At 39.5% G+C, this 20,468-nt stretch overlaps 2 protein-coding genes across 3 annotated transcripts in view; one reads left to right on the forward strand and one right to left on the reverse strand.

The window, feature by feature from the left end:
* astn1 (astrotactin 1) overlaps positions 1-2,151 on the reverse strand; it is a 518,487-nt gene extending 516,336 nt beyond the window's left edge. For both annotated transcript variants that reach the window (XM_080907209.1, XM_080907208.1), the window contains exon 1: positions 1,832-2,151. In XM_080907209.1, the coding sequence (XP_080763335.1) occupies positions 1,832-2,138 (307 nt within the window). In that variant the 5' untranslated portion in view covers positions 2,139-2,151. The remainder of the gene's footprint in view (positions 1-1,831) is intronic.
* LOC308412688 (uncharacterized protein) overlaps positions 1-20,468 on the forward strand; it is a 512,620-nt gene that overhangs the window by 5,205 nt on the left and 486,947 nt on the right. The gene's annotated exons all lie outside the window — the stretch shown is intronic.

Here is a 20,468-nt window from a genome sequence, read left to right on the forward strand (position 1 = left end):
TAAGTGCAGCTGTTTTTGCTGCTGTTAGCAGGTGCTAGCTAAACTTTTTTTTTCAAGTGGCTCTGACTTCTGAAACTCTAAAAACTCTGAATGTAATAAAACTTTTTATCAGAGGGGAAGTGTGATTCTTGAGTCTAACATTAGCTGGCCCATTGTCAGCTATCTGGAGACATAGTGAGTCAGAGATATTGAAAATATACAAGTACAAATGTTAAATGGTCACATATACTTTAAAAGAGCAACTTGTGATCTTTAATCTAAAAGTAACTTATAGCACGTACTACGTACAGTATGTGGCTGATCGATAGCCAAATGTGATTAGAAAAAACAGTCGACCACTGTGTAAAGATGGCAAGACAACATGTCAGCTTCCACAAAAGAGCAATCGCTCCTATGTATTTTAGTGGATTCATTAAAAAGATGGTTATGACAATAACTATTCTATTACATAATCTAAAAAATACTTACTTTACCTTTATATTTTTGATCAAATGTAATTTATTTGTTTTAAACCATTTCTTGTTTTTCCCCACCAATCCATTTCAAGCTTAAATGTGGTTAAATCAAGTTATAATTAATATTCATTCCTTTACCCTTTATGGTTTTCTAAGTTTATGCGTTGGTTCTTGAAGCATTACTGCGCTATTACTACTAGTATCTCAAGAAGTATTTAAATACATGTTGTCCTATATACGTTTTGTTGCAATTTTTTCGTAGATAAAATAGAGTGAGACTGCGATTTTAAGCTCACACCTCATATCAGTGTGTCACAGGCAAGAAAAAGCTCCACTGATCCAACAGTCACAACACTAAGGCATATCTGACATGTTGTCTCACTGTTTCCTGTTGCTCTCTGACTTGGGACACATCAAAACCAGTTGAGACTCCAGTAACAACACTTAAACCCTCACGAAACAGAAACAGAGCGGACCTAAAACGCTGTGCAAATGTGACGCTGCAGCTCACACGGAGCCCCTGAATATGCAGCGGGGGGGATATGCTGGCCCCCGGCAGCCGCAGCAACAGACGCTGTAAAGAAGCGCTGAGATTCAGCACCATGGACAGCGGCCAGCAAACTTCACTGCAAACTTTGCCGCTCTCTGCCTAACCCAGTGTTACTGAAACAAAGCATAATGTCCAGTTAACATGAACTTGGGTTGGCCTAAATCTCGATGAAGCTTATTTAATAAAGTTTGAAAACTCACAAGACGGGCGTAAATTCTACTGTCTGTAACACAACATAAGAAATGGGCAACAAAAAGTAACTACAAAAAAGACACCAAATTAAAAGGTACAGCACAGTGTGGTGTAAGAGGAGTTTGGCTGCGCTGTTGCTAGTGTTTTAACTAGCAAGCAGTTTCCTACACATGTAGCTAACCGAACCACGTGTGCACACTCTGGGTAAAATACCCACAAGCAATAATACAGAAAATTAAAATGATGCTCCCTAAACAACTCTAATGATGGTTTTTATTTATTACAAAAAAAAACAACCCAAAACTCTATTTTTATGCGCATGTGCTGTGCGGCCTAATATAATACAAAAACAAGTCCTAAGTGTTGATTCACTACGCTATCAATAACAGACTAATTATCAACCACTGGCGGACTAATTATGACCCGTAAAACGGATCTAATCGTATTAGCTACATATTTGGGCTGCTATGCTGCCTATAACATTTTCCCAAACCAGTGGAGCCATGGTATGTAGCCAGGCGCTAGCTAATAAACAGCTGCTCCGGTGTAGTAATAAAGAGCGAGCGGGGTTTTATCCGCTTAATTGGCGGCTAATGACACCACACAGCAGCGTGTTGGAAAAAGAAAAACTCACCTAAGACGAAAAAGGGGAGCTCTGTGTTTTCCAGGTCGTCCACCACCACCACGTCCCCGGGAAAATCGTTTCTAACAGAGAACAGAAGCTTGGGCTCAGAGGCCGAGGGACTGTGCATGATGCTCAGGTCGTTTTCTCTTAAAAACGGCAGCGCCGACACGGTGACGCTCTTCATCTTGCACTCGGTGTCCTGGCTCTGGTCCTCATCGCCGTTAAGACATCGGACGTAAACCGCTTGGAGGGCCAGGAGAGCCCACGCCAGCTCCAGCAGCAGCAGCGGTCTCGGCCCCATGTTGATGCTCGCCATATCGCTCCGTTTCCTCTCCCCTCCTCGCTGTTTCTCTCCCAGGCAGCTTCAGTCGCTCAACCCGGCGGACGACAGAGCGCCAGAGAGAGTGAATGGGGGGCGTGCTACACCGGCGGGCTCTCACAGTGTGGGAAACAAGCGCCTCTTCTTTCTCGCATATGATCAATCACAGGATTTTGTTGTACATGTGCTACTCCCGCTGAACACTGATAATGTAGCAGTGTTTTAATGCTGTTGACCCCCTTTGTTGTAATTGATCGACAAACTGTCCAAATGGCTGTAATGGCTATGCAAAGATTACTAACAGCAAACCACCCAGGGTGCCCCGAGGGTCCCATCAGTAAAAGAAACATAATTTGTAATTTAATTGTCTGCTTGCCCTGTCATAGAAACTTGCACATAATCTCCAAGGACACCACAGAGCATCCTTAGAAGCTTGCCTGACCTCAGTGTACATGCATAATTGCCTAATTGATGGTGCAGATGACTGTTAGGAGCGAGTGTCAGTGTCTGCAGTGGCCCAGATATGAAGTACACTTTAGTGAAAAATCTCTCACCAAATTTTAGGAACCTTACAAATAAAATTAAACTATATGTTGTAAATGTTGGCAACCAGTAGTGAGTAACGAAGTGCCACAGAGATAACAAGAGAGAGAAAAAAGTGTTTTGAGTGTATACAAATATACAAGTTTTTTCATTATTGCTAATTTTTAAACAGGGCATTTTGAGGAAGTGTGACATAATATATACAATTTTAAGAGTACACTGAAATAAGACTGCATTTGGCACCATTACATTATGTTCTGCTATGTCTGGTGAGGTTACATAGAACCCTGAATACTGGTGTTATAAAGGTCAGCACTGAATTTTCATGATAATTGTGCATGTTTTAAAAATAAATAAATAAAATGGAATTGTTTTCAATACTCTGTCAGGTTTAATATGCTTAACATCTATTAGTTCAAGACCTGGCAGGAACCTTTAATGTGCATGTCCACAGTTAGTGGTGTATAAATGGCTGAAATGAGAAAATACAGCTATTCAGTTTGATTTCAGTTTTTGTAAATGACACACTTTTAACTGACGCATCCCCCCCCCCCGCCCGTTTTACACACGTTAAAATTCTGTGAAATTCTCATTATCCATTTCTTTTGCTTCCTGGTACATCACTGTTCTGCCACTTTTGTGAACGAGGAGGGAAAAAAACACATGTTTCTGTTCATAAAATGGTGAAATAAAACATAATCAGTCAGTACAGAATTAGGTCCTCATTGTTCTCCATATTTGGCCACTTGTAAGAACAAGTTAGAGCAAACCAGTTAGGTCTTTTGTGATGACAGTTTTAGACCACCGTCAGGGATGTAAGACATGGCAACAGCGGCTATTTTCATGATGTGATATGTATTTTCAGATTTATGTAGATGAACAGAGGCAGTGCATAAAAATAAAAATGGCTCTGAACCACATTGGACCCTACTAATGTGGGCGACAGGGTACACTGTTCTCTTCAGTACTTGCAGGTGCACCACAAAAAGAGAAGCTAGGCATCACTGCAATAAGGCCTAATGGAAACGCAGCGAATGGGCACTGTAAGAAACTTAAAATAATTCTGGTCTACAAAACAAAAGAGGTTTTGTTTGCTACTGGGAACCTCAGAGTAGCTCTTTAGCTCTAAGTTGTTGCACTGATTTCTGATACGAAATCCAATTTGAGCTACTCGTTAAGGTTTCTGAGATGCATGTCACTGACGATTTGATACGTTTGAACATCAGTGTAAATATACCAACACAATGTCTGGAACTATTTCCTACCAATATGTTTGTTATATGTTTGTTATTCTGAAAACATACCACAGCATATTGCTGTCAATTTAGCTCAAAATAAAACAAGCATGCTCTAAAATGTTTGAGGCCCTTGCTTTTGCGTTCATGCTGCACATCCGTCTCTCTTTGCAAGAGCAAAGAGTAGTCAGCCATCATGCTCGGATTACATTTTCCCTGATATCTCTTTTCCATCACTATTATATCTTGATGAAATCTTTCCTCATGCTGGTCGCTGACATCGATCAGGTTCAATGGGGATAAAAGTCGAGGTGAGAATGTAAAAAGTGCATCTTCAGTGACATTCTGGTGCCCATTAACTGATACGCTTTCAGCACATTATCTACAAGCTCAGCATAATCCTCTGTGATTGCCCAGAAAATTGTGGACATGCTGCACGAACGCTTCCCAAGCTGCTGTTTCAGTTGGCTTCCGTTTTCTTTTGAAGTCAACAACAAATACACCTTCCTTAAATTTTGGGTTCACTTTAGATGCTGAAATGCATTGCAGTTACTGTCGTTCATTCTATTTTTCCAAGTAAGCCATTACTGACACATGGGGTACAGCTTGGACTGGTCAACCAGTCTATCACAGGGCTAACACAGAGAGACAGACACTGATTGCATTATCCTAATAAAGCCTATGTACAATCAAACCTATAATAGTAATGAAAACATTATTATTATAGACTTCACTTAAAGATAGCTACTTTCCAGTTAGTGATAACATCAAAGGTGCTTGTATGGGTATTAGAGTTTCAGCTATTTAGAATTTTATTTTCACAAAGAAATTAACAACAAATAATACACAGGAATACTCCAGTTGCACTCAGACTAAAATTTCCAGAGGGGCTTTCCGACTCTAAATCCCTTGACTGTTTTGTTGACCAGACAATTGCCACTGGGATTTGGATATAAAGCCCGTAGGAAAAGAAGATTGCGTTTTCTGTGTCACCACTGTCCATCCATTTAATATTTAAGCAGCTCTGTGGTCTCCAGTGAAGTGTCAGTTCTCTCTGTCTCTTCCTGTCCTCATCAGAAACAGTCTGAAAATCCAAAATAGGGCAATATTTGGGATCGAAGCTAAAAATAAAAAGCGGGGAAGTAGATTGGCCTCGGCCACCCGCAGTGAAATATTAAAAGGTTAGCAGAGATTGAGGAGAATAACTGGACTAAATCGCATAAATGTGCATTAATTATTGATCGTGGGCTCATGGTTTCTCAAGACACTGTTAAAGAAAATCCATCAGTATTCAAACAATATTGAATTTTATGTGAAGGTTTCACTTCTGGATATGTGTGCACTTGAGTGCAGAGTGAAACTTTTCTAGTACATTTCCTTAAGGGTCAAATGAAACTTTTAAAACAATCGTTTGGAAAGTATACACTGTGTCAGCATTCAAGTAATTATTTTTCCTGTTCTGTAAAATAAAAATAAATAAAATCAAGAAATCACACAAAAAGACAGATTTTAGTCATTAAAACCAGACTGTTTTACTGGATTTGTTACATGATATTTTGTTGTTTATGTTGAAGCAATCGTGGATTCACTGTCCTGCTGCTGCAAATGATCTGTAAACCACCAAATCCACAATCAATAAAGAGTCTTCAACAAATATATTTTAATATATCTTCTTAAAAATGCAAGTGTTTTAAGAATTAAATCCACAAACCAACAACAAAAAAAATCACATGCACATCCTACAAAAATGAACGATGAACAAATCTGAAAATGCACATTTACATGTATTGCTTTTTAAAACATACACCTATGTGGAATGAAGTATGAAGTAAATTTATGAAGTGCTGCACTAACGTGTACTATATGTGACATTCATGTGTGAAACTGTAGGATGGTTTGGTGGTGGATTCGATCATATGGCTAATCGATAGATTTAATTTAGACTGCTACATTAATCTGTTGTGTGTAGGTGTCCAGTCCGACGCTAATAACATGAAATGAAATATCAAGGATGATCAACCGTGTTAGCTCCAATATCAAATGTTTTACTCTGCAGATCTGTAACAAACCTGAGCTGTTGGCCAAAACGTGTCTTTCCATCAGATTCATCACCAAAGGAAAATGATTGTAATTATACATTTTACGACAGGTTACTTTGCTCCTAAACACACAAACAAACAATTTTGTTACTTGACTCACCAAAAATTGCAAGCTATGTTTTCTACCTATTAAATACACCTTTTCCCCCTCTTTTCCTTTTTTTTTTTTAACTTACTGAATTCAAAATATTGACAAAATCAATTAAAAGACATATAAGAACAGTTGTGTAAAATTCTGTTGGATCTCCATTAACACATTGTTAGCCATTGGGATGGTCTTTATTTACCCTCCACCAAGTGTTTTAGTTGCAGCAACCCTTTCTCTGCCCCTCTGAAACCTTCTTATTTGGAGAGAAAACATAAATCTTTGATGACATTGGCACAAAATCCTCCTATTCTGTCTCCAATTGAAGCAAATGAGCTTGGATTGGCACAGGATGTTATGAGAAAGACTCGGGAAAAGTGGTAACACAATTTTGGGATTTCCACAGAATTCCGAGCCAGCAAGAAAATAGAAAATTGCCTCCCTTTGTTTATTTTTAACATCCTGAAAGAGCTTTGCTTTCAGAAAAAAATGCCCTTCAACCAGAGGCTAAAGCAGTGTCGCCAAACATCCACCCTTCAGCGGCGTCCTTGATTGTTAACCTGCACTGTTCTGCACCTTAACATGGACTTCTGATCTTTCTGTTTGAAGTGCAGAGAGTTTCCCCACAGGAATCCATAAAAGAGCATTCTGTTTCTCTCCTGTTACTTTAGAGACATTTAGCATCCATTTAGTCATGAAGCTACGCCAAGCAACTCACCAAAAAACTTCTTTAATTCAGTCCCGAAGATTGTAACGTCATCTCTCGCTGTGGAATTGGAAAAACGTCTTTCTCATTTATCACAGAGTGATAAACAGAGGAAATGAGTGAGCAGCTTGAGTCTAGTCTGGATTATGTACAGTCCCAGCATTTGTGATTAAAGTGTCGAGGGAAAGAATAACAAAATAGGTTTGTGCGAATGTGTGTGTGTGTCTGTGCAGATAGTGAGTGGGACACCATAGAACCTATGTATGTGCGAGTGTGCAAGTGAAAGTGATTGCAAGCCAGGCAGAGATGAAATTCCGATAGATTTGCTCGCATGAGTTCTGGGTCGCAGTCGATAATCAAAAGCAAGGAAAAAGATGGAGGGTGGAGGAAGACCGGGGGAAGAAGAAAGACAGTCAGTGAAAGTTGAGAGGGAGAAAGAGAGAGCGAGAGTGGGAAGGGAAGCAGCGAGCACATACATCAGGGGCTGAGACTAGCAGGTGCAGGGATGGCGGGGAGGACAGACCGGGGGCCTGATCAAGAGAAAGATCTCACTGTTTAATCTTGAGACTCTTCCCGTTGCCAAACTAGCAAGGCTTTGGCCCACTGTATAGCTTGTTCTGTGATCAGGAGCAAACAGATTCATCTTTTCAGCTTGCTCGCCCCTCAGCCTCTGCGTGGGCTGCAAAGTTGATTATCGCCTAGAAAAGGCCTTTGTCGTCAGGCTGCTGGATCTCTGACAAACTGGCTCAAATCATGCCGCAGCAGTTACAGTTACAGCCTCTTCAAATCCTCAGTGTATGATGTAAATGTGCCACTTCAGACAAACTGGGCTGGATCATGAAGAGCCTTTTAACCACTACTGGATAAACTGTAAAAGCTGAAAATCGTAGGTTGCCTGATGCTGTTTTTATATATGTGGGCACCTGCCCATGTTTATGTACTTGCTGTCCTCGGCAGAGGTCTGTGCACATATAACCCATCATCTCACAGTCATCTCTTGCATGAAAGTGCCAGGCATGTCAGCATGCTCGGCTCTCTGAAACAACTGTGTCAAAAACAGTAACACAACAATAGCTACTTAATAAATACAAATGGGCTTCTCCAGGAATTTACAGCATATAATTACCTTGTATCACCTAATCAGCACACCTCCAATCTGCAGCCGGAGGCAGATGGTGTGGGATTTCATTTAACGTGTCCAAAGATGACAGAAATAAATGTACCGAAACTTTCCCTGGCTAAATAAAAACAAATCCCAACTAATTCAAAGTCTATATCCATATCCTCTGTGCAGAAGGGTCTTGGCTGCCTGTCTACGAATCACGCCAGCAGCCAGAAATCTGGGTGTATTTTGGGACAATGAGCTCTTTTTTGGCAAAAGAGCCACAAGCGTTATCCAGCCACACTTCTCCAATTGAGGAGCATTTCAGAGCCCAGTTGCTCTGACGCCTGGACTGACCTCGGGAAAGTCAGTTTTTGCATTCATATAATCAAGCCTTGAGTCCATTAATTCATTTCACTGAGGGTAAAGCCATAAAACACTTTTACACCATCAGTTTGTTGTAGTGCAGCTGCTATTAAAACAAATTCAAAAAGACAGGAGCGTATTAGCCCTGTTCCATTCTTCCAGCAGAGGTTAACACCGTGTTTTAGAACTGATTAACATATGTCACGTTTAAAGCACATCACGGTTTGGCTCATGACTGGTCCTACAAGCCAGATTCTCTCTTCCAATTTAAGCCTAAACAGTACAGTTTAATTCCTCTAAGCACTTTTGGTGGCACCGACTTTATTTTGTTAACTCTCTGAATTATTCTGTGCGATGGAACTTATAACCGTGAAAGCATTAAAAAAAATCTCACAAAATTAATATTCAAACAACAGCATTTGCACCAGATAAAACATGAAATGCTGCTGTTGCTCTTCCCCTGAGCTCCGAAATAGCACACAGCTCAGATCAGCAAACTCCAAGGTCAGAAAACTCTAAAACTGTCATGTGGAAAATAGATAAGGCCTCATATGTTACACATGTATGTCTTGTGGAATTTTTTGGGGGGGAGTGGGAAAATTTAAACAGCAATAAACTGTGATATATTTTGTTCTTAGTTCAGATTCACTCTTAGATTCTGTGTGACCGGCCTGGGTTCGGGTTTGAGTCGGACCTGTGACCCTTTACCACATGTCTTTCCCTCTCTCTTCTCTGTCCCTATCATAAAAGAAAAGCCATAAAATGCCCCCAAAACAAATTGTCTGAAATTGCTGTCTTTAACCTAATGACATTCAGTACTGGACTCAGAGATAGCGCCCATTTTCAGAGACCTGCAATGTCTGTGACATGCTGCAGGGAAAAGGGTTGTTGGAGATTGCTGCAGCCATATCCAGTGAACTTGTGATCTTCTTGCCTTAAAATAAGCAGTGAACCAAGTCTGTGACCACTGGCAGTCAGCTGCCACCTTCCAGATAACCTTGGTGCAGAGTTGGGTGTAATACTTTCCAGTAAGTTACACGCTACTATAGTTACATCTTCGCATTTTCAATAAGAACGTGTTACGTGTTACTCTGAATTCAGTCATTACAGTTTCAACAAGAAGCACTCAGAGAGTGCAAACCTCCAACAAGGCAGCTCATCCTCCGAGGAGTATTTACTTTCAAGAAAATAGCATTATACTTTTTATAGATTCACTTTGTTTCCTTTGTTCTTTTTAAACTTAAATTAAAAAGTTTTTAGTGCAGTGAAACTCAGATAAGAGTAGGATAAAAGATTGTTTACGCTGATGACACAAACATCGTGTCAGAGTAGCTAATGGATAAAAGGTATTGATTTATGTATAACTGGACATGAAAAACGTGAGCTCAGTATATAACATTAACTAGAGTATATTTCTAACTAACTAGGCAGCTCATTCTCTTTCTTTTGACAACACTTTCTTTAAAGATATAGCACAATCTGGGGGCAGCTTGAAGGAAAGGCAGATGTGAAATGTAAAAGTGAGATCAGAGATCATATTAGACATGATATTTGGATGCAAACTATAATGTGATATGTAAAATCCCCATATACAAGTATCGTTCCCCAAATGTTGCCAGTACAACCAAAGGCAGCAGAATATTAAGCACAGTTTTAAAGATACGACATTCTATGAAATGTTGAACCATAATTTACTTGAAGAGATCCAAAGTCCAAAATAATTAGAATCCCTGTATGCAATGTTCCCTATATGCCTATATGTTGTCAATACAAACATAAGTTTCAATAGCTCTATATGGCATCATTTTCACTTTGGTCAGAGGTTAAATGTGTCAGAGTATTTTAAATCTTTATATGTCTTTATATCTCAGTATACATACCACACAGATTCATACTGCACTTTGTGTTTTAAGGATTCTTTTGTGTCAATGTCCTGCCGATAAATTATTAAGTTGACATTGGAGACCTTGGCGAATGTAATCCATATTTTAATAGGTTGTTAAGATTTTATCAATATTCATTCAACACATTTTGAGCTATCATGTTTACAGACAGAACAAGTGACAAATGATGCAAAAATTTAACCGTCTTGGGTGAGGCAATTATCCCAAACAACATTTTTCTTCCAGAACTTTTTACATCCAGCTGATTTTAGGGTGAGGAGGAAAATAGTGAAGCGGTCTACAGCTTTTCAGGAATGGACATATGGATATTAATCTTTTCTTTATTGCAAATACAAATACAAACCACATCCATGACAGAAACAGGCGTATTACACTGCTAACACAACTTTGGCACTTTGCAAACATCTGCACAGACAGCATAATACAAAGCTAGATGATAGTATCGCAACCCCAGCCCATGGGCCAGAGCCTGAACTTCAGAAGGTAACAGACAGTGATGGGGAGTCAGGCTTGCAACATTGTAGCCTCCATCAGTCTGTACATGTTTCTACAACAGCTGTGCTAATTTAATGAGTGAGTAACCAAGTAACATACTGCATTACATTCAAAAAAAGTAACCACTAATGTGTAATGCAATACTTCTTTGAGTACCAAACCCCAGTGCTGAAGACAGAGTCAGTGTGCTATCCATCTGCTATCAGTTTGTGACTGAATGGGGTTAAATTGCAATCTGTTTGTGATAATATGGTCATTAACTGTGATAAATTGGTGGAAATTAGATATCTGTCTACAGCCACAGAATCTCACATTAAACAGAAATTCACATGAACTACTTACATTCACATTTCAACCAGAAACTCACAGATGGCAACCCTGCTTTTAAGGTATACAGGTATACAGGAATATAACCAGAATACAACCAGCTGAGTCAAGTCCCCTATTGCAAAGAGACATGTTGAAAATGAGTTTGCTCATTGGTGCAGACTAAATCAAACCGACTGCAATGTGTTGGCAATCTCCTGCGTTTATAGATCGGAAAACAATTATTTTGCAAAGCACTCAGACTTGTATGGCTTAGCGACCGATTGCCTCTTAACAGGCAACCTGTGCAAATACATTGCCAGGTTGAGGTTGTTGCACCAAAAGCAAAAAAAAAATTCATTCAGTCACTTTACGATTCCATCTTCACTCTAGTGGGCCACGGGGAGGTTGGAGTATTCACTGTTCACTGGTGAGGTTTACGGAAACGTTAGGAAAAGGAAAATGTTGTTAAGGTTTAAATACAAACCAGTGACCCTTTGCACTGAAAAGTTGTCTCATTAATGCCAGACAGTGTGGCATGCACGACCGCCAAAGGAGCATCATTGAGCATCACCAGTGGCTTTGTCAAAACTGCATTATTTTACTGCCTGGGAATGAGAGTAGCCAGGGTATTTTCAATGGATAGATTGACTCCTTGTCATAATTTGCATTAATAACCTGCTACATGATGTTTAGGTGAGCTGGTTCAAGTGCTGTGGCATTGCTCATTCACTCATTTGTTACGACTGCAGTGGAGCCCATTTCTGGCCAATTGATTTATACATGACTCTAACAAAAACACTTTCTTTTATTCCTTTTTTGTAAATAAGAAGAAGCCATTTCTAACACGGCGCCATCATATCAGCAGACAGACATAAAGCAAGCAACGTCTGGAACACATCACTTACTGTGCTACTCCAGGACAGCACAGGCTGACGAGGGTGAGCAACATTTTCAGCCACTGCTACATCACTGCTCTTCCTTTTATGTTCATTCCTTCGTGTTAAAAGCAGAGTTAGCTATTCTGTAAATAAACCAAAATAAAAGTGCTTTCTTTGATTAAACCAAAGCTTTCTGAAATAGGCTTCAGTCAGCAGATCTTTCACAATTAGAATGAAGTGTGACACTGCAGATGCGCATGTTATTGCTGCTCTCTGCAGTTTTGCAAAGCCACAGAATCAGAGGAGTTGATTTCATGAGAAACATAGTCCTCGATCTGGTTCATACTAAGGCTGTTTGTTGTGGACTAAATGGACATTTGTGCAAAAGTACAAAAAGTACAAAAGTACTAACAGACTTAGAATGCATTTTGTTGGTAGATGTTCATTAATAAACTTACCTCCTGTTTATAATTTACCATCTGAAATATTCATCTTTCACGTCGTTGTTTATTACTTTGTATTTTGTATATATCTTTCCCCTTTTATTCATGCACTATAAGTCCTAAGCTCATCTCTTCTAACCAACAAAATACCTGCAGAGTGAGCAATTGCCATGGCAACCGTGGACTGGTTGACTGAATTACCATAAGGAATAGATACTGTGTAAACCCCTGGCTAGGGAAATATTTGGAGAGCTTTTCTTATCAATGACACTCTTGAACTGTTCATGCATAAAAGCACTTGCAACCTCTGCACCGCCGCTGCTGCTGATCTTGTTCCAGTGTTACAGCAAAGCCTCTACCATCACGATTTCTTTATTATAACAACATCACTTTGCATTGAATGAGTCTAGTGAAGTTGAGTTTGAAAGGTGAACCACTGATACTACAGGATAGTGGATGCTCAATCACTTGTAATTTTGTCTGGCTATATCAAGCCTGAACTCATGTACTGTAGAATTAAGTAAAGATTGCAGCAAATTGACTACTCTTTAAGTGTAGGACTGCATATGCCTGCACTGCAAAAGGGCTTGCTTTATAAATCTCTTTAAAACTCTTTGATTTTAAGTGCAAGCATTGTTTTAACTGAACATAAAAACAACTGCTCTTTGGATCTAAGAGAAATATGCTACCTTTAGATGGATATAACATTGTAAACACAGGAAGTCAAAAATCCAAATCTTCACTGCACAGACTGACACTGACAGGTCACTGACAGGTTGGCAGTCAGCTTAGAAAAATCTATAAAATTTTAAAAAGGGAAAAGAACAAATCCAGCAATCAGACACAACAAGTCAAACACAAGAAAAACTATATGAAAGCAGGATGTTTACAAAAATATATGGTGGAAAAAATGAGATCATGGAACATGGAAATGTGTGAAAGGCTGGAGAGTTTGAAGGCAATCAGACAGTTAACAATACGAAACAAATGGATGCATGGCAACCATTTAGCAAAATAAAATTGAAATTACAATTTTTAAAACAGAAGAATAAAACGTTGCTTCTAAAAAGAGATTACCAAGATATGTCATTCAACCTGAAAAACAATAGAAACTACAAAACTAAATGTGCCCAAAGTATGAAAGTAAATCTCAGCAACTGAAATAGTGGAACGCGCTCAGCCCTGACACGCATAGAACATTTCTTTCCAGTAGAAAGTAACGTAACTGGCATCGGTGGATGTTGGAGGCTATGACAACTGCAAAACAATCATTGTCGATTTGTAGCTACAGTCCATAGATTTTTTTTTTACCACAGTTCAATCTTTTAAATAATGGACAAATATTTGTGGAATTATGACACATTTGTGAATGTATTTTAACAATCTAAATATGCATATGTACAGACAAATACATTTAAAAAACAAGAAAATTGTTTTATTACATTTACAGTAATTTTACGTTAATTTACATTTGAAATGTAAAATCAGTCTATTCATGTGAATTTAATGATATTCTAGAAGAACAGTACAAAACTGTAAAATACACAGTAAAATACTTTTATATTACAGTTTGTGTTTTTTTACAGTGTATATTTAGTTTGGTTTAGGTTTGTTGCATGCACACATTAAGAAGCTAGCATGCCTTTAAACCATCACATCATTTAAAATCAGAAGTAAGAAAAATAAGAAATGTAAACTACTTCATTACCTTTTACTCCTCCAATCATTCTGCTCCCTCAAACAAAGGGTATACAAAGGTTACAATCATACCAATATAGTGCCAGCTAAGAAACAATGGGCTCCATTCAACAGCAACAAAAATATATCCACTGGATCCCTAAGTTCAGGTAATACCATTTGGCCTTTGCAGAAAACATTTGGGTGGGAGCAGAAAAGGTCACTTAAAAAGGTTTATTCCATACCATTCCATATGGGATACCTTAAATACATTTATCATTAGGGTGACAAAACTGTGAAGAATGCCATAAGCATGGTAAACAAAGCTGTTAGATAGATTAATGAAGCTGATGTGAGCTCATGACAAAACAGGAAAAGACCCTGAGCACTCTGCATACTAAAGTTTGGTACGAAGTTCTTCTTTGTCAGAGGTTTGTCACAAGCTATTTCACGCCACACCAAACTCAGAATCCAGAACCAGAGAAGCAATAAGAAGGACAGCAAGGCTCCAATTTATCTAAGGCATCTGCCAAGGCCCGTAAACCTGTTGTCAAGTGTTCAGGTTTCCTTTCACAGCTAAATTTAGACCCTCAGCTCCTCTGACAAGCAGTCTGGATCACCTCTAGGGGCCTCCTGTCATCCTAACTTATGCATCCTTGGTGGGGGGGCAAGTAGAGCGATGCTACCAGCTTCTATAATGGTGGTTATCCCAGAGGAACCAGTCTTTGATGAAGACATGTGCTGGGAGGAGGAGAAACAGCAATATTAATAGCATTCTATGCCTGCTGAAAAAAATAAAACCTACAGATACAAACTACCTGCTTTTTCAACAGACTGACAGGTAAACCAAATAATACTAATGGAAATGAGTTCTATCAGAGAAATGTGTGTCCAGAGATTTTACTTTATCATTCTGTTATGAATTGATCTGAATGATAGGGACTTGAAACACACAAAAAACGAATAACTTCAAAGTCACTGATTGAAACAATGTTACTATGTGACGGATCATCGGAACAATTTTTCCACCCCTTCACAAAAACCCAGTTCACATGAGTGTCTGCAAGGGCCTACATGATTTTTCCATATCCACATTAGTGCCTGAAACTACAGTGCTTAATACATTTATTAGAGCAGCTGTCATAAAAACAAAAAATTCTCGCTTTTGAAAATCTTTTCAAAAGCTATCAAAACATGTAAATTGGCATAAAAAATAACAATGTGCTATTTTCACACACTTTTTGCAAAAAAATGTGCCAAAAGTATTCACTTGTCCAGTTGAGGGCAGGACTATGTGTAGGCCAGTCAGGTTCTTCCCCATTAAACCTGCTCATCCGTGACTTTATGGACCTTGTTTTGTGCACTGGTGCACGGTCATGTTGGAACAGGAAATGTCCTGGAATGCTGATGTATTACGTTCCTTCCACTGGAACTAAGGAGATGTGCCCAACTCCTGAAAAACCCCACCAAACTTTACACTTGGAACAGTTGTCTTAGACAAGTACCGTTCTCCTGGCAAGAACCAAAGCAAGCCTCATCCATCAGATTGCCAGGTGGAGGAGCATCATTTGCCACTCCAGAGAACAAGCCTCCCCTGATCTAGAGTTCTGTAGTGACATGCTTTACATCACTGCAGCCAACACTTTGCCATGCGTGTGGTGATCTAAGGCTTGGATGCAGCTGCTTTGCCATGGTGACCCATTCCATGAAGCTCTCCATGCACTGTCGGTGAGTTAATCTGAAGGCACATGAAGTTTGGAGTTCTGCAGTGATTGACTCTACAGAAAGTTGGCGACCTCAGCGCACTGTGTGCCTCAACATCCACTGACCATGCTCTATGATTTTACATGGCCTACCATTTTGTGATTAAGTTGCAGTTTTTCCCAATTGCTTCCACTTTGTTATAATACTACTAAAAAGTGACTGTGGAATATTTAGTAGTTACTGGACGTGTTGCACAGGTGGCATCCTGTGACGATACCACACTGGAATTCACTGAGCTCCTGAGAGCAACCCATTCTATCAGAAATGATTGTAGAAGCAGTCTGCATACCTCTATGCAGATTTTATACACCTGTGGCCATGAAAGTGATTGGAACACCTGAATTCATGGATTTGTATGAGTGGGTGAATATGCATGTATGCATGTGGTAGTATACAATACTGATCTTGGAGCTACATTGGGCTTTTCATTTTGCTACAGAAATGAGCTGTTTGTATTTAGCAGTAACTATGAGCCCGACCTTCATTTGAACTTTGAGTCCTGACAAGATGGATGTAGTCCTGGTTACAATTATTGAAAATTAGAGCTGGTGCTTACTACCAGTTTACTTCCCCTCCTACCCCAAACACTTTACCACAGAATTATGAATCCATTTGGGAAAACATCAGCTGTACAGCATCTTTGGGGACATCTTGGCATCACTTGGGAGGACTGGGAAAATATGAGTTGGAAGCTAGACATCTGGTCTGTTTTTTCCTGTCTTGCTTCCATCATGATTCAGACACAGTATAAAGACGGACAGATCCTTTTAGCTAAACTCATCACAGACTTTGTCAAGCTTAACTGGGGTTTTGTCTTGCGTATTGAAACAATAGTATTTCCTGACTCAAACATCTTCATTAATTAGAAAAGAAGAAATTAACATCTGTAAAACTGTAGTGTCATCACCTGAGTATTCTCTTGAGATTAATAGTGTGATATTCTATCAGCCAGAGAGTTTGAGCTTGTGAGCGTTTTTAGTTTAGCAGAATGGCATTTAAATTAGAATGTGAATATTTCTGCTGACTGGTAGCAAGAAAAATTCACATTTATTTTTCTTAAAATACAATGATTCACTTTTTTCACTGTGTGGCCTAGTCTACAGCCTACACTGTGAATTCATTTTGAATGTTAATGTTGAGTCCACGGGACAGCAAACCAACAAGGCTTCCACTATGTGACTCTTATTAAAGAGGATTTAGATATTAAAAGAGAGACCTTCATCAGGATAAAGAAGAAAACAGATGAAAAGGAAATCGTTCTTGGTATTGGCACAGCATGCTTTCTTTACAGCGCTAATTTGATTTTCAACCCTGAGGCCACTGTTATGCAAACATATAGTCGGTTATCCTGCTTCCTGGTAAGTAGCATTTGTTAGAAAGCTTTGATCTCACAGGCCAATTAAATGAGCTTTGTGTTTTTTTATGGTGCCAAATACAATAGGTGCATCTCTTTCCTCTTTGCACAGTCTTCAACAAGTATGTCGTTGCAACAAAAATCACTCATTGGAATCAGAGCTCTGTTGCTCAGGCAGGCAGTGTAATGAGCAAATCCACAACATGGTGTGATATGGTATTTGATAAATTTTTAAACAAATTCTGGTGATGGATAGTTTGTTAAAGGCATTAATCATTTATCAGCACATGCATAATGAGGCTTCTGCTTCCAGAATGATATTATATCACCGTGACTTTGCATAACTAGGATGTGAGCACCTGAAGGCAAGGTTTCTGTATATCTGCCTAATCCCTCCAGAGCAAAAATTCTGCAAGGTTAAAGATGCACTTGAGCTCCCATAAAATCTTTTTTTTTTTTTTTTTTTTTGTGGCCTGACTTGAAAATAAACGAAGCATGAGGATGAGAAGTGAGCCACCTGGAGACTCCTGAGATTGATGGTGATTGCTGCAGAGATGTGATTATAATTAGCCTCTTGATAAGTCTTAGGATCAAATTTAGGTTCCGAGTTTCAGGATTTAAATAACTTTTTAATACATCAGTTCAATATTATTTTACCATTCCAGATCGTACCTGTAAATTGCACTGTCACTTTAGTGGTAGTGCAGGTAATTTTGCCAGCAGTCACCTTAAAAAACTCACTTGATTAGCTCAACAAATCAGATAAACCAATCAGGCTGATTTGACGATTTTGTTTGACATGTGAATGTTCAGTTCACAGCTGCCTGTTATATAGTTTGCATGCCAAGATTTCACACACACACACACACACACACACACACACACACACACACACACACACACACACACACACACACACACACACACACACACACACACACACACACACACACAGTCTGTACTTTTACATCTCTGAGGAGTGGCTACTAGCACCTAAAGAACCTTGAGTCAGACACAATGATGGCTAAGAACTGTAACTACAGATTAAATGCTTTATTTAATGATTGCAGTAGCTAATGGCAAATTAGTGATAAATTGATTCAGCAGTAATCAATGCAGTATTATCTCAATGAATTAAAAGATGATTTAATCCTACATTGGATTAATTTATTGGTAAATGGACTGGTACTTATATAGTATATATAGTACCTTTCTACTCAACTGAGCACTCAAAGCGCTTTCTACTACAAGTGTCATACACCCAGTCACACACACAGACAGCTCTGTTAGCTATACCCAAGTGCATGATGCACACACATGCATCAGGCATAACTCAGGGTTCAGTCTTGGCACGTGAACTGGTTGTTAAATTAATTTGAATACGACCTTTTTCTGTAATGTTACACATTTAGTTAATTATCCTTGCATTTACTACAGCAGCATTTCTTTGTCGTGTAGAAACTTTGAGATGAAGTGTTGACATTGCACTTTTGTTTCTTATATTAGATATGCAGTTTAACATCTTTACATTGTGTGGCTCCACAATGTAAAATGAATTGACATCCCTGAGTCTTGACCTGATGCAAGTATACATGCGCCCAAACATGTAATATCTTTAAAGCACAAAAAAACCTATTGTGAATATTTAGATTTCTTTGTTCTACATCTTAAGAGAAAAAATAGCTTCTTGATTATCGCACTTCCCTTCCAGTAAAAGTGGCAGAAACACCGTGGTTTCCTTCTGGCAACTTTTACAGAATTAAAGGCACAAATTAAATAAGCTGACATTGTTGTTCAGCAGAAGCACAAATTGTGTGTTCCCACACTGATCATAAATGAGATTCAAGGATTTTTCCCCCCCACAAAATGCTTGTAAACTGGTTGTAAAATGCAGAAGCAGAGACTACTCGAATGTGCTCAGCTTCTGAAAGCTTTCCTACGGACCTCAATCAAACAACAACAGAGTGAAGCAGCTCAATCCAGCATATGTGAAAATGAGATACCGATTTAACTGAAACCATTTTTGTAACAGCAGGCAGAGATGTGCACTTTTCAAGTAAGACAGTTATTACATGTATCTCATCTCACCATTATTCAGTGACACATTAAACAGCCTATTTTGGACAGACAAATGAAACTGTACTTGCAAGCAATTAATCTTTCATGTATCAACCCGGTCTGACATATCAGTTATAATATATTTTCTAAGCAATTATTTCCTGATACATCCCGTTTGACATATCGTGCTCTTTTATTTCATTTCTTTGTCTGCCAGTTCTCAGGAATCGTTCTACTTCCTTTGTACTGTTTCGCCCTCTGCAAAAACTTGCTTACTCCCCAAAGAAACATTTTCCCATCTAATAGAGGTAGGAAGAACAAATAGCTAGGTTGAACTAATTACTGTCGGAAACCAGCCAAAACATCTCGCTCCCTGTCTGTACTCATGCTCTCTTCTCTCTGTGTGACTCACACACACAAGCTCTCCTTTCCTCGCGCTGACTTTCTCTCTCTTGAGATGCAACTGCAGGGAGCGTTTCTATAGGTCAGCTTTGCAAGACGGATGGTCGACATCTGCCACAAAGCCTCGCTGGACGTATTACCTGAGACACCAAACAATAACCTCTACACACACACACACACACACACACACACGCACACACACACTGAAAACGCACTGAAGCCGGGCCTTGCCTGGCCTTAAACGGCCTGCCAAGACCTGACCTTCTAGTTACGACCATGATCACCCCCATGGGCACGGGTGGCATCTGGCTCAGTGATATGCGTGTGTGTGTGTGAGTGACTGAGTGCATACTGCGAGTGTTCTACATCACGCACGCATGTATGCCTGCTTCCCTGCATGGTAGTGCTGGCTAGCCTGCTTGCACGTGTTTATCTCTGTGTCCCTTTGCCTGTGCGTGTGTGTGTGTTTGTGTATTGTTGGCATGAAGAGGAATGCCGCAAGGAGCCCAGGCAGCATCAGAAGGGCCGATGTGCCCCCAGAGTTTGACCATCTGTGCGTTATTGGTTGTCATTAAGGTTTCTAATTCGGAGGTGTCTTGGGGATTAGCCAAACGAGGGCAGAAAATGTCATTACGCTGTTCCCCCCGCTGAGCTGCCATGACCATATTTACATATTTATACACCTTAATTGTCTTTGCCTTGCTGCCGTGACATTGAGTCTGCCGGAGTTTAGCCCGAGCAGGAGGCAGGAAAAATGTGAGGAGGACAGAGTGGAAGACAGCATTACATACAGTCAAATCAAATTTAGCTCTTAAGTGGATTTGAGTTAACGAAATCGCGGGTAAGCGGACTAGAGAAGAAGATTAACAAAAGGCAAAAATGCAAAAATGGAAAGATACAAACAACC

The sequence above is a fragment of the Rhamphochromis sp. 'chilingali' genome, assembly GCF_963969265.1.
Source record: "Rhamphochromis sp. 'chilingali' genome assembly, chromosome: 16".
NCBI classification, from domain to species: Eukaryota; Metazoa; Chordata; class Actinopteri; order Cichliformes; family Cichlidae; genus Rhamphochromis; species Rhamphochromis sp. 'chilingali'.